At 47.7% G+C, this 12,832-nt stretch overlaps 1 protein-coding gene across 1 annotated transcript; it reads right to left on the bottom strand.

Moving 5' to 3' along the window:
- Positions 1-719: 719 nt before the first annotated feature.
- Positions 720-3,634, bottom strand: LOC147973660 (uncharacterized). Its single transcript, XM_087525067.1, has 5 exons — positions 3,464-3,634; positions 1,675-1,942; positions 1,535-1,600; positions 1,396-1,464; positions 720-1,282 (listed from the first exon to the last, which is right to left on the bottom strand). The coding sequence occupies exons 1-5, from the start codon at positions 3,559-3,561 to the stop codon at positions 917-919; spliced, it is 867 nt and encodes a 288-aa protein (XP_087381193.1). The 5' UTR covers positions 3,562-3,634; the 3' UTR covers positions 720-916.
- Positions 3,635-12,832: the final 9,198 nt, after the last annotated feature.

Genomic DNA, 12,832 nt, shown 5'->3' on the forward strand with positions numbered 1-12,832 from the left:
CAGCTCCCCCGCGTGCCTGTGCTATTATGTTGGCATAGGTTACATCGTGTGTCTACCCCCGATATATATGAGAGGCCTAGGATACAGGTGTCCTATTAGGACACAACTCCTACCCTGTCTACACACAGTCAAAAACCAAGTCCAACTGTAACCTACCTTGTATAATAATATTCGACACAATTCTAACAGAGGCCGTCCCCTTCGCTGTGGGTCGAGGAACAGCCGGCTTTCATTGTAAAAGGTTTGATGGACGATGTAACCGTTATATGATCCAATAAAGTGACCAAAGTTTAAAAAAAAAGCATGCATGACGGCAAAATACCCAGCTCCTGTAGCGCACTGTTTCGGCACCGTCTCTCAGTCTCAGAGGTTGCCTCGTGATACTCCTGCCTGTTGGCCGCATGGATTGATGACGATGATGATGCAGTGATGCTGTGGTTTTCTGAAGATTTGCAAGGTATCGTATTGAGACTGACTCAAAAATGTCTGGCTGGCTCTTGGTCACGCCATGAAACACTACTTTCCCTTTATGCAGAGCGAGCATGGTCACGCCATGAAATACAATGCCATATGTTTCAAATATTTTTTGGAAACATGTTTCACTTTATTTCAGCGAGTTGTTTCCCTTTATTTAAAGTTTAAGATTAACATGGGATACAAACGCGTGGAGGTGGATTCGACAGCCACACACGGGTTCCAGACAACACTTCCTTTATGATCCTCTCCCTTTCATGGCTGAAAGATGAACCCTTTCAGCCTCCAAAAAAAAAAACCTCCCGCAAAAAAGATGAAGAAGATGAACTCAAAGTCAGATATGGGCCCTCGCGTGACGAATAAAGGCCCAATTCGTCCTAATATCGATCTCAGCCCAGTGTCGCTGCCTGGTTTATGTGTCCGGTACTCCCAACGTGCTGGGCTATATTAAGCCTCGCTGGCTGGCAGTAGCTTTTCTTACGCGCCTGTTGTTACCGTTGCCATGACGACAACCACCGTGACCTGCTACGCTTGGAGTTGCTCGACACACCAATGGTGCGGGCATCATCACTGTAGGAACAATGGGCGTGAACGGGATCATCGGAGGCGGCGAGCCAAGAACCATCCCCGGTTGGACTTGGATTACACCTGGAGCAGCGGCGGCGACCGGCACTGGTGGCACCATGGCTGTAACCGCCGCTGCCGGCGTCATGCTGCCGCCGACGGCGACGGACATCGCGTGGACTTGACGCTGCAGTGACTTGATGTACCGGATGGTCAGGTCTAGCGTCGAGGCTTGGCTACACCGCTGAAATATGCCGGCGGTGGATCATGATCAACAACTCGGTACGTACTCGTATTTGCATATTTTTGTGCAAGTTCATCAACTGAGTATGAGGCATGGCGACGTGAGTATAGTACCTTGTCGTCGCATCCTGGAACGAGACGTTGCAGGGTCTTTAAGCTCTTGTTTATCTTGGACCTTCGTCTCTGCGCATATATACATGCGTTTCTATGTGTAATCAATAACCGGATCAGAGTGTCACGATGGAGCTAGTACCTTTTCTGTTTGGCTCTGTGTTCCTCCGCTGGCCGTCCTCGTTGCGGTGGAGTCGCTTGTTGTGTCCTGTGTCACACAACAGTTATTTTTCAAAATAAAGACATGTTATCTTCCATATTAAGAAGAGGACATATAAGTACCGTTGCCATGTTATGTTTCACTGTCTTCCCGCTCTTCTCCTTCAACAGCTTGTTCGAGTCCTCCGATGTTATCACCCGATTATCCGACCTCTGCTCGGCAACATCGTCGTCGTCACCAACACGATCTTGACCACCAACTGTGATAATCGGGTAGAGCCATGTCGCCATTTCGTCCTCGGAAGGTGGCACATGCAACACCTCAGGCCTACGCAAACATGATGAGATGGTGATGCCTCCTCCTTTCCACGCCAACTCGTAGAGATCCCCGCTGCAGAACAAGATATGTATGCGGGCTAATTTAAATGATAAATAGGTACTCCACACTGCTGTATTTATTAACAAGCTGTCTAGGAGAAATGCTATGATACCATGCACCCACACTCATGTCCATCCCTCTGTAGTTTTTGCCTTGCAAGTTTCCAAAATTTGTCCAAAAAAGCATGGTGATACACATGGGCAAATATATAGTCACTTCCAGCAAAATTATAAAAAATACGACCATTTAAGCCCTGCATAAAGAATATTTTTCTAAAATATCAGAAAAAAATCACGGTGTTACACAGGGAAAGGGGCGAGCCCGCAAGTTAGGAAACCACAAAAGTTTGCAGACAAGTATATCCCGGACTACTCCTATGGCCGATCTGTCACCCATACATGAAGGTCTTGGCCCTGTCCCGCGTGATGTGGTACATGCACATCTTCCAATAGTGCCGATGCAATACATATGGAAATATATTTTTCCTATGATCCAGATTGGATCGAGTTCCACTATCATCAGATAACGACCAAGTACCAGTGGACACATGTGGTAAAGCAATCCAAATTATTCAAAATAATAATAATTATGAAACAAGTCACAAAGCACCGTAGGGTCTTGGCGCAAGAGAACACAATAAAAAGGTAAACCACCAAGGAACGAAACACCCCCATGTTACCACCGGAAATGCTAAACCTACGAAGAGCGTATGTAAGCTTACGAAACATGCGCAAGTAATCTAAGCACCCCCTGCCTAATCTAAACACCCACCCCTACCTGGTCTGGCCTCGCTGATCATCCTCACTGCCTGGCGTCTTTGGAAGGCATGGAACGCCTGCGTCTTCAATGGCGTGACCCCCTCGACCTCCCTCCTCGTCAACGACATCAAGGAAGATATGCCCGCGGCTGGGCTGCTGCCGGAGCCAAAGGGCTCAGCAACCTGCTCCCACCGCCGTAGTATTCGTCTGTGGGGACTTGCGCATCCCCCCTTCCTTTGTATGTGCCCTAGTAGCTCTCGCTTACGCCCTCTCGCGTGTGCTTGCGAGGCTACCTATATAATCATCACTTCTTTTTCTTCTATCAATGCAATGATACGCAAAACTTTCGCGTATTCGCCAAAAAAAGATTTTCGGAGGTGAGCCCCACCCTCCCTTAAAAACCAATCCTAATCTTTCATGTTGGCTGTTACGTAAACATAATTAGCTTTCTTACGTAAGTCTAGCATTGTCCACGTTGCCACCCCACAGGAGAGGTGGCCAACCTGCCGCATGCACCGCTACTGAAGTTTTAAAGGCCATAGGACGCCACAAAGCTTGCAAGGGGCAAGGGAAAAACCACACCCTTTTGCACCTCCCTAGAACAACGCACACGCAGGATTAGCTTGTATGCATGCACGTACTCCCTCCCGTTCGGAATTACTTGTCGCAGAAATGGATGTATCTAGACATATTTTAGTTCTAGATACATCCATATCCGAGACAACTAATTCCGAACGAAGGGAGTATAATTTAAGGAGCGAGCTAGCGTGTGTACTTGGAGTACGGGCAGTCGCCGGACTGCTCGAGGAAGTTGCCGACGCGGGAGGCGGGGACGATGGCCTTGCCGCGGTAGTCGCCGGAGCAGGTTGTCATCGATGCCCGCCCGGCCGAGAGTACTGATTGATCACTTGCTGCTGGCTGCTTGGCCTTCTGGTAGGTTCCAAGAGGTATACAAACGATCTTTTGTACTGTCCATATATATAGGAGCACCTACCATCTGCCCGGAACGTAACCCATCTGTGCCATTTTGCCTCAAAAGAAAGAAAAGCACATGCAACTATCCTACTAGCTTGTACGAGTAGCTCCATTTTTAATAAAAAAAAAGGAAAAGAGTTCCTTCTCCGATTCCTATTGATAAAAAACAAGGTACTCACAATAGTTAGAGTATAGGGGGTATATCACTTGGCTAGACTCTCTCGGGCTAGAGCGTACAGATGCATGCATCCATGGGTAGGTTCCAGACGTTTCCATCATTCCTTGCCGACTTGCGCGTCTGCTCCATCGGTAGTGGTTTCCCATATGCGCATATCACGTGAAACCACTCGTTCGGACGATAAGCATGCATGGAACTGCGCGCTCTCACTGTGTATGCTCTGCATGGTACTTACGTGCGCCGCCGGTCTATGCATTCTTTGCATGCCAGCGTTGCATACTAGCTACCTTTTTGACTAAAGTACGTACCTAGTGCCCAGCCATGTCATCTACTTCTGAGATGGCAAAAATGTCCCACCTCCAAAAGTTTTCTAGTCTAGCTCTAACTTCGATTCAAAGATTTTTATAGGAATTTCATAGGATTGGAATCCTAGGAGTTTTTTCTATGTTGTTTGTTTGATTAAGGTCGTTAGAATCACGATTCCGTTATACGATTCTACGACTAAACGATCCAAACAGGCCCCTCCGATTCTACAATTTTGGTTCATAGAATCTACATTTCTACTATCCTGATAGTGAAGATTCTATTATTTGCGATCCTACCATCCGAGGTCCAATCCGGTTCAAAATCGTGATTCTGACAACAAATGATTATTCATAGAATTTAATCCTATAGAAAGTTTCCTAAGGATATTTTCTACTACCTTCCATAAGCTTTCTAGCATCCACTAAAACTTATTCGAAATAATCATTTGCGTTTTTTATGATGTAACCAAACAACCAAAATCCTGTAGGGTTGAAATGAAAATAACATTTAAATTCTATGTTTTTTCTATCCCTGCGTTTTTAGAATTTCGAGGTTTGGAAAGACCCCTATTTGGGCAACACTACCTTTCTAAGTTCACTGGTGCAGGGAAGCCTATGAGTGACGTATCATCCACGCGTCACTAACAAGAAAAAACATGCAGTTAGTATCATTCATGTGGTAGGCGGCGTGCCCTCTGTACGCCACTAGTAATGCACATACTAAGGGTTTCCTATTGGGTTTCGGCTTTCTGTGTTTTTTCTTTTCTTTTTTCCTTTTTTCTATTTATCCTTTCTCTTTTTCTCAACATACATCTACATTTTCAATACACATTGTATATTTTTCATATACATGTTGAACATTTTTTAAATACATTTTTGAACTCTTTTCAAATACATGTTGAACATATTTTAGTGGCATAAACATTTTTGTATAACTACATAAACATTAAAAAATTTGTGTGTACATATTTTTGGAATGCATGAATATTTTTAAATGTTACATACATTTCTTTCAAATGGTACGAAATATATTTTTTGAAGTATGGAAATATTTCCTTAATATTGCACTAACATTTTCTAGAAATGACACAAACATATTTTTAAAATGCGTGTGTCGGGGGTTGGGTGCGACATATGCCAAAGGATGGCTTATCATGGTGGGGGCGAGTAGAACGTCGCCGGTGCCTGAAAACGGGATAAGGCGAAGGCATGCACGCCGGCGAATCTTACCCAGCTTCGGGGCTCTCCGGGGAGATAATACCCCTACTACTGCTCTGCGGGGTCTCCGCATGATCACTATGGCAAAGCGTTTACACGGTTGCTCCTCGAGCTGTTTCCTGGAGGTAGGAGAAGGCAAGGCTAGCTCTCTCCTTCCTATATGATTTGGTCTAGTGCTAATGGATTCCAACCCTTTGCATGGATGCCCTGGGGGGTTTATATAGGCCTACCCCCCAGGGGTACAATGGTAATCCGGCTGGGTGCGGGCCCAGCCGTCAGTCTCTCTGGCCGCCGTCTTATCCGCTGACTCCTGGGGCCCGCCGACTGGTGGGCCCTGCCGACTGGCTCGGTACGGAGTCGATAGGCCGCGTCCGCCGTGGGCGGGTCTTGCTGGCTGCAGATTATTGTTGCCGTGTCTCTAATGATGCAGGCTCGGTCATGAGGTCGTGGTGACAGCTTCGCCGTCTGGCGGGCGATTACTGTGGCCACTACCTGTCGTGTCTGATTAATGGTGCGTGGGGCCCGTGGGAGGGGCCGACCGACTCCTGGTGGCCGACTCCCATCCGGGCCGACTGGTGGCGCTCTCGCCGTCTTTCGTACGCCCACCGACTGGTGGGACCCATCATCCCTGGGTCGTACCGGCAGGCCGTCGTGGGCACAGGACTCCGCCCTCTGGGGCTGACGTCAGGGCCGACATGGCAATAGTGTCGCGCCGCGCGGAGGTCTCTGCGGGTACGGCGTACTGTAGCCACGCCTGCCCTTGGAAAAGGGGTGGGAGTGGACCTTACTATGGCCACTCCCCGTCCCGTCCCTCTTTATGAGGGCATGGGGTTGTTGGCGTCGCGGGCCGACTCCCCAAGGCCGGCTTCTCTGGAAGTCGCCAGTCAGGAGTCGGCTTATCCTGAAGTCGTCCCTGCCACTCGGCCGCGAGTAGGCAGTCGGCCGCCTCGCTGCCGACTCTCAGAAGGCGGCTCTTCGTCCTGGGGTCTCGAGGGACGCAGTCTGCCTCAATGTCTTGAAAGGTTCTGGGCCTGGGTTAGCCTACCCGTGGCCCATTACTTCGACAGTAGTCCCCGAAGCTGGTGAGGCTCCGAGGGCGACATGTCGAGGAGCCTCAACAGTTTCTTCTCTCCGGTGGTTGGATCTGGGCCTCGCTAGCCATCCTCTGTCAAGCCAACTAGTTGGAGTCGGACTTGCTCAAGGCCGACTTGCCCCTAGAAAAGTTTGAACGTCGCGGCGGAGTTTAGGCGGCGTGCCTGATAAGCTTCCGGGTCGCCTCCCGTGGTGGACCCGTCGCGAGGCGCCACGTGGCTGAGCTAGTCTGCTCACCCACGCGCGCAACGGGACAGGCCTACAGGCGGGGCCTGCCACTACCGTGCCTCGGCATGCGAACGAATCCGTTGTGGCTGCGCGGACGGTTGGGGTTCCCGCGCGGTTATTGCACGTGGTAATTTCGTGTGGTAAATCGTGGGGGTTGTGGGGTCCCGGGCGCAGTTAATTCCACGACTGCCCCCTCGGCTTCTCAGCCCATGAGCCTACAAGTAGGCGGGGGGAGGGGGGCGGCGAAGCACGCGCGCCCATTCTCCCCACTCCCTTTCGCTCCTTCTTGCTTCTTCTTCCTCTTGCCGTTGCTGCTCCGAATCACGCCGAGCCTGCAGCGATGAGCTCTTCCTCCACCGCCGCGCCTCCTGTTGTACGCTCCAGAGTGTGGGATGGCTCCGAGGTTTACGACGACGACATCGAGATCTTCCGCCAGACACGGCGGCTGCCCGGAAAGGACTTAGTGCGGGTCCGCCTCGCGCCGGAGGGAGAAATATCGCCGGCGTCGGAGGAGGGCGAGCGGGTCATATTCCGCTCGCACCTTATGCGCGGCCTGGGGCTGTCGGCGAGCGGCTTTTTCCGCTCCTTCTTGGAGTTCCACGGGCTCCAGCCGCACCACCTTACTCCGAACACGGTGGTGCTGCTGGCTGCCTTCGCCACCCTGTGCGAAGGCTTTCTCGGTGTTTTCCCCACCATCGAGCTCTGGGGTGAGTTCTTCCAGTCGAAGCTCGGCGCACACGTCGCCGGCGTGCCCGCCTAGTGCGGTGCATTCATCGCGATGCGGAGATCAGTGGCTGACAATCCGTTTCCCACCATCGCACTGATTAAGCATGCATGAAACTGCGCGCTCTCACTGTGTATGCTCTGCATGGTACTTACGTGCGCCGCCGGTCTATGCATTCTTTGCATGCCAACGTTGCATACTAGCTACCTTTTTGACTAAAGTACGTACCTAGTGCCCAGCCATGTCATCTACTTCTGAGATGGCAAAAATGTCCCACCTCCAAAAGTTTTCTAGTCTAGCTCTAACTTTGATTCAAAGATTTTTATAGGAATTTCATAGGATTGGAATCCTAGGAGTTTTTTTTATGTTGTTTGTTTGATCAAGGTTGTTAGAATCACGATTCCGTTATACGATTCTACAACTTTACGACCCAACTGGCCCCTCTGATTCTACAATTTTGGTTCATAGAATCTACATTTCTACGATCTTGATAGTGAAGATTCTATTATTTGCGATCCTATCATCGGAGCTCCGATCCAATTCAAAATCGCGATTCTGACAACAAATGATTATTCATAGAATTTGATCCTATAGAAAGTTTCCTAAGGATATTTTTTACTACCTCCCATAGGCTTTCTAGCATCCACTAAAACTTATTTTAAATAATCATTTGCATTTTGTATGATGTAACCAAACAACCAAAATCCTGTAGGGTTGAAATGAAAATGACATTTAAATCCTATGGTTTTTCTATCCCTGTGTTTTTAGAATTTCGAGGTTCAAAAAGACCCCTACTTGGGCAACACTACCTTTCTAAGTTCACCGGTGCAGGGAAGCCAATGAGTGGCGTGTCGTCCACGCGTCACTAACAAGAAAAAAAAATACAGTTAGTATCATTCATGTGGTAGGCGGCGTGCCCTCTGTAATGCACATACTAAGGGTTTCCTATTGGGTTTCGGCTTTCTGTGTTTCTTCTTTCGTTTTTTTTTTCCTTTTTTCTCTCTTTATCCTTTCTCTTTTTTGCAACATACATCTACTTTTTTCAATACACATTGTGTCATGGAATTATCACGGCAGATGTCCTAGCAGAAGGACTTAGCCGTAGGGCCATCGCAACTAGGAAGCTTAAAGGGGTTAATCGGGACAAGGGACACGAGAGGTTTATACTAGTTCGGCCCCTTACGATGAAGGTAAAAGCCTACGTCTAGTTGTGTTGGCATTGCTGGGGTTTTGATCACCAAGAGGCTAATCCGCCGGCTTGGTTATCGATCTCTTGTTTTCTTGCCCTAAGCCGCCTCCGGATCATCCCCTTATATACACGGGTTGACGCCTGGTGGCCTACGGAGTCCCGACCGGCTCATAAAGCATGTCCGGCTTGGTGACTTCTTTTATATGCCTTTCTTTACAAGTTTTTCCTTACATACAGTGGTTTACAATATTGGGCCTTAAGCCGCCTCTGGGCTTAGGCCTTCTATAAGCCTTAATAAACTATCGTCTTGAATGTTTACTGGGCTTCCTTTGTGACCCGCCATTGGGGCTGACCCGGCCCCTCCTAAGCGGGTCATACCTGATAGCCATATCCCCAACATTAGGCCCCAGGTTGACTTTGAACTTTGTTCTTTGTCAATCTTTAATACTTAGACAAAATCCATCTTCCTTTCTTCGCAGAAATTTTTTGTAACCCGCCATGACGTCATTTCTTGAAAACACGAAAAACTATTATGACATCATCTCTCAACGGATCTTTATTCTTTAATGCATTTCGAGTATCGAGGCGTCCATTTAGTTGGATAATCATTATTCGGGTCTTCCTCGATTTTCGCGCCCGCCTGTTCGCTTATCCCCTTATAAATAGGCATGCCCCGGTCTTTCTCATTCTTCTCTCTTCTTCGTCTTCTTCCTCTCGCAACCCCCGCTGCTGCTCGAGCTCCGCCGCCGTCAGAGAGCACCTCTCCTCCGTCGACTTTGGCCCCTGCATCGACCGGAATCAGTCCAGAGAACATCGATGACTCTCCGCGGAAGATCTGTGGCTGTAAGCGTTTCCCTTCTTGCTCCTTAGATCTGCATTAGGGCTTTCTAGGTTTTTGCATGTTCTTCGTAGTTCATCACAGTTTCTTCGTAGTTCTTCCACTGCAGCCTCTTCTTGATCTAGAAAGAGATATATGTTTGTGCGATAGTTGTTTTGTGCCTACTCTTGATACTAGTAGATCCCTTTTCCCAGTATAAAGGCCTCATTAGGACTCACAAACTCATCTGCGCTGAACTTTTAGGTCTAGAATTTTTTTCCATTTTGAATAGCCATTTGATCTGGAATAATATCAAGCAATTAGGAAACTTGTTTGTCTCAACACTTAGCCGAATCTGCTTTCTCAAATATCTGTAGTCATGGCGGCTTGTTGCGCCGACTTACTTTTCCTTATATGACATTAGCCCTTACTTAAGCCGCCATTACTCCCCTGTACCATCATCACTTAATTTCACCATTATCATTGAATTGAACCGGCATGTTGCTTTATTTTCAGTTCGTCTTTTGAACATGATGCCGTCCAAAGCACCGACTGTCTGCAACTGGGTTCCCTCAACAGTGACTGAGGATAATTTGAAGGACTTCTTCTCCATAGGATTTTTGCCAGGGAAGAATGTTATGTCTTACCATGCACCTCACCCGGACGAGGAACGGCCCAATCCAAAAGATGCTGAAGTCATTGTCTTTTCTGACCACATGAACCGTGGCTTTTCACCGCCCGGCTCAAAGTTCTTCAGAGATGTCCTCCATTTTTTCAAACTCCACCCTCAAGATCTCGGGCCCAACTCCATATCCAATATTTGCAATTTCCAAGTTCTCTGTGAGGTGTACCTTCAAGAAGAACCGACTGTGGAACTCTTTAGAGAGTATTTTTATCTGAACCGCCAGAACGAGTGTACCAATGGCCCTAGCTTGGAACTTGGAGGCATCTCAATTCTGCGTCGACAGGGCATCGTCTTCCCTCTAATAGTCTTGCCGAGTCATCCCAAAGACTGGAATCAGACTTGGTTCTATTGTCAAGACACTTCACCAGCAAATGAGAAGCCACTGTCGGGTTATCGCGCAGAGCGACTTGACTCCAAGTTTGCGCTCCCTGACAAACTCACTGCCGCCGAACGCAAGAAGCTTATGCCATCAATCAAAAGGATTAACGCCTTATTGGGGAATGGCTTAACCGGAGTTGACTTGACCCATTGCTAGGTCTCATGGCGGGTCATCCCTCTAAGCCGTCGATCCAAATTGATGTATGAATATGGTGGTGGCCCAAATGACTCTCTTCATCACAGCTCCGTTCAACTTACTGAAGAAGATATTGTTTCAATGTCAACTCTTCTAGTGAACGCAAGTATGAAGACTGCAGTAAAGTCGGGTTAAACCCGTTCTGCAAACTTAACCCGACGCCAGAGGTAAAGGACCTCTGACCTCTTTCTCTTTGTATTTTTCTCATCCGTTTTAAATACCTGCATGACCTTTCATCTTGTTTATTTGTTTACATGCCAAATCTGATTTCTGGAAAGCCAAGTATGACCACGAAGCCGCCAATAAGGCTAGAGCCGCCGCCATGACCGCCAAGAAGACGACCCAGAGGTCTAAGAAGAATAAGAAGACCACCGCTGAGGACCTCTTAAAGCTTGACGACGATACTTCTGAGTCGGAGGTAGCCCTTGACTCCCTTGGCCAGTTTTTTAATAACCTTATTGACACTGATTATTGCCAGGACGACACAGGGGCCAGTCAGGCCGGAGAAGAAGAGGTAATTATTTCCTCCGACTCAGACCATTTGCCGAGACAGAAACTTCGACTGGTAACCTAGAAAATAAGGTTTTCGCACCTTTTGGCTTATTTGGACCCTCATTTTCTTTTGAAAAAGCAGCAACACGGGAGCCGTCGTCAAGCTCAGAACGATGATGAGCCGCCTCCTGTTGTACAACAAACTCCTAAAAACGCCAAAATGAGGTCTCTTTTATATTCCTCTTCGGCTTTCATTAATGAATATATTCTCTTGTGCTACTGACGTTATTTGCCCTTTGAAGGAGGTTTCTCGCTCTTCTGGCGACTCCTCTTAGACACAATTTCCGGCCTTCAAAACTGCCCCTGGGTAAGGAAACAATCATCTTTCCTCCGTGTTTCTCAAACTACAACTTTATATTGACAGTCTCATAACATCTTTCTTAGTGGCCAAGCTAAGTCCAAGAAGGCCAAGGTGACTAAGCCGGCGGAAGACCCGTCAGTCCTTGCGCCTGAACCGGCCATGCCACCTTCTCCCCTTCAAACTGAAGCACCAGAAGACCCGGCTGCCAATGCTCAATTAGATCCTCCTGAGCCGTCAGCTGACGATACCATCGTTAACCCCTCTACTACCGGACCGTCCAGCTCGGCCAACCCGCCATCATCGTCTTCCCATGATGTTCTGATTACTGGAAGCCGTTTTGTTGAGCCGGGGACTCCCACCGTGTTGGCTCATCACACCGCTAAACAAGAGGCCCTGGAGAGACAGAAAGTGCGTTTTGATGTTTCTCACTACAACCATCTGAACGCCAATGACATATTGTCTGGCTATCTCAGCCATGTGCACTCCAGCCATGACTCGGAAGTCGAGATGGTAAAGCAATTGCAGCTAAAGTATGAGGTATGCTCTTCCGGCTTACTTATATTCTGCCAGCCCCCAAGTCTTTAGATTATGATAAAACCTGAATGATCTGTAGACTTATGATATAGGCTAAAGCTTTACCCTTAGATTTTTCTAAAGTCCAACAGAATAGTATAAACTTCACTTATAGTCCCCAAGGGCCGGCTCGATGGATCAAAATGAACCGGTACTTAACTTCAGAATTGTCACTACAAGAAATATGTCAACTTGTGACCACCACTATTGGTCACTGAAAGGTCATTGTTTTTCATTTGTGACCTTTTTTGACCAAAAACAGAAGGTCAAAAGCTGGCGATCGTAAACTGAAATTAACGACCTTCTCTGTGATATGTAAAAGGTCGTTGGTTCTTTGACCAAAATTTTGGTCACTAGCAACCTCCCCAGGCCACGTAGGAATCCAACGTGGCAAGCTGACGTGGATAAGAATCAGCCTGGTCCAATTCGGTGTTTTACATGGGCCGAGCCCATTAATTCAGCCTTTTTAATATTTATTTTTCCTGTTAATTTTCGCTAGCTATATGGGCTTGGGCCATTGATTCGGCCTTTATTTCTGAGATGCAGCCTGGACCAACAATTCAGCCTTTTCAGTTTTGGGTTGCGGCCTTTTTTCCTTTTTTGCAAATGGGTCCCAATTGTCAGGTTCTAAATGGGCCCCAAATGTTTGATTCTAGTTTGTGGGTCCTTGTTGTCATGGTCATGTTCCTCAGATTTCAATATGCCAGTAACTAAACCAGTATTTAAATCAAAA

The sequence above is a fragment of the Triticum urartu genome, chromosome 5A (genome assembly GCF_056163025.1).
Source record: "Triticum urartu cultivar PI428250 chromosome 5A, HENAU_Tu73, whole genome shotgun sequence".
In the NCBI taxonomy this organism is placed as follows: domain Eukaryota; kingdom Viridiplantae; phylum Streptophyta; class Magnoliopsida; order Poales; family Poaceae; genus Triticum; species Triticum urartu.

Excerpts from the sequence above, each read along its gene's own strand:
- LOC147973660 (XM_087525067.1), bottom strand. The coding sequence starts at position 3,561 with ATGACAACCTGCTCCGGCGACTACCGCGGCAAGGCCATCGTCCCCGCC. Across the intron at positions 1,943-3,463 it reads GGCGACTGCCCGTACTCCAA|CGGGGATCTCTACGAGTTGG; the intron begins GTACACACGCTA and ends CTTGTTCTGCAG. Across the intron at positions 1,601-1,674 it reads TGAAACATAACATGGCAACG|GACACAACAAGCGACTCCAC; the intron begins GTACTTATATGT and ends TGTGTGACACAG.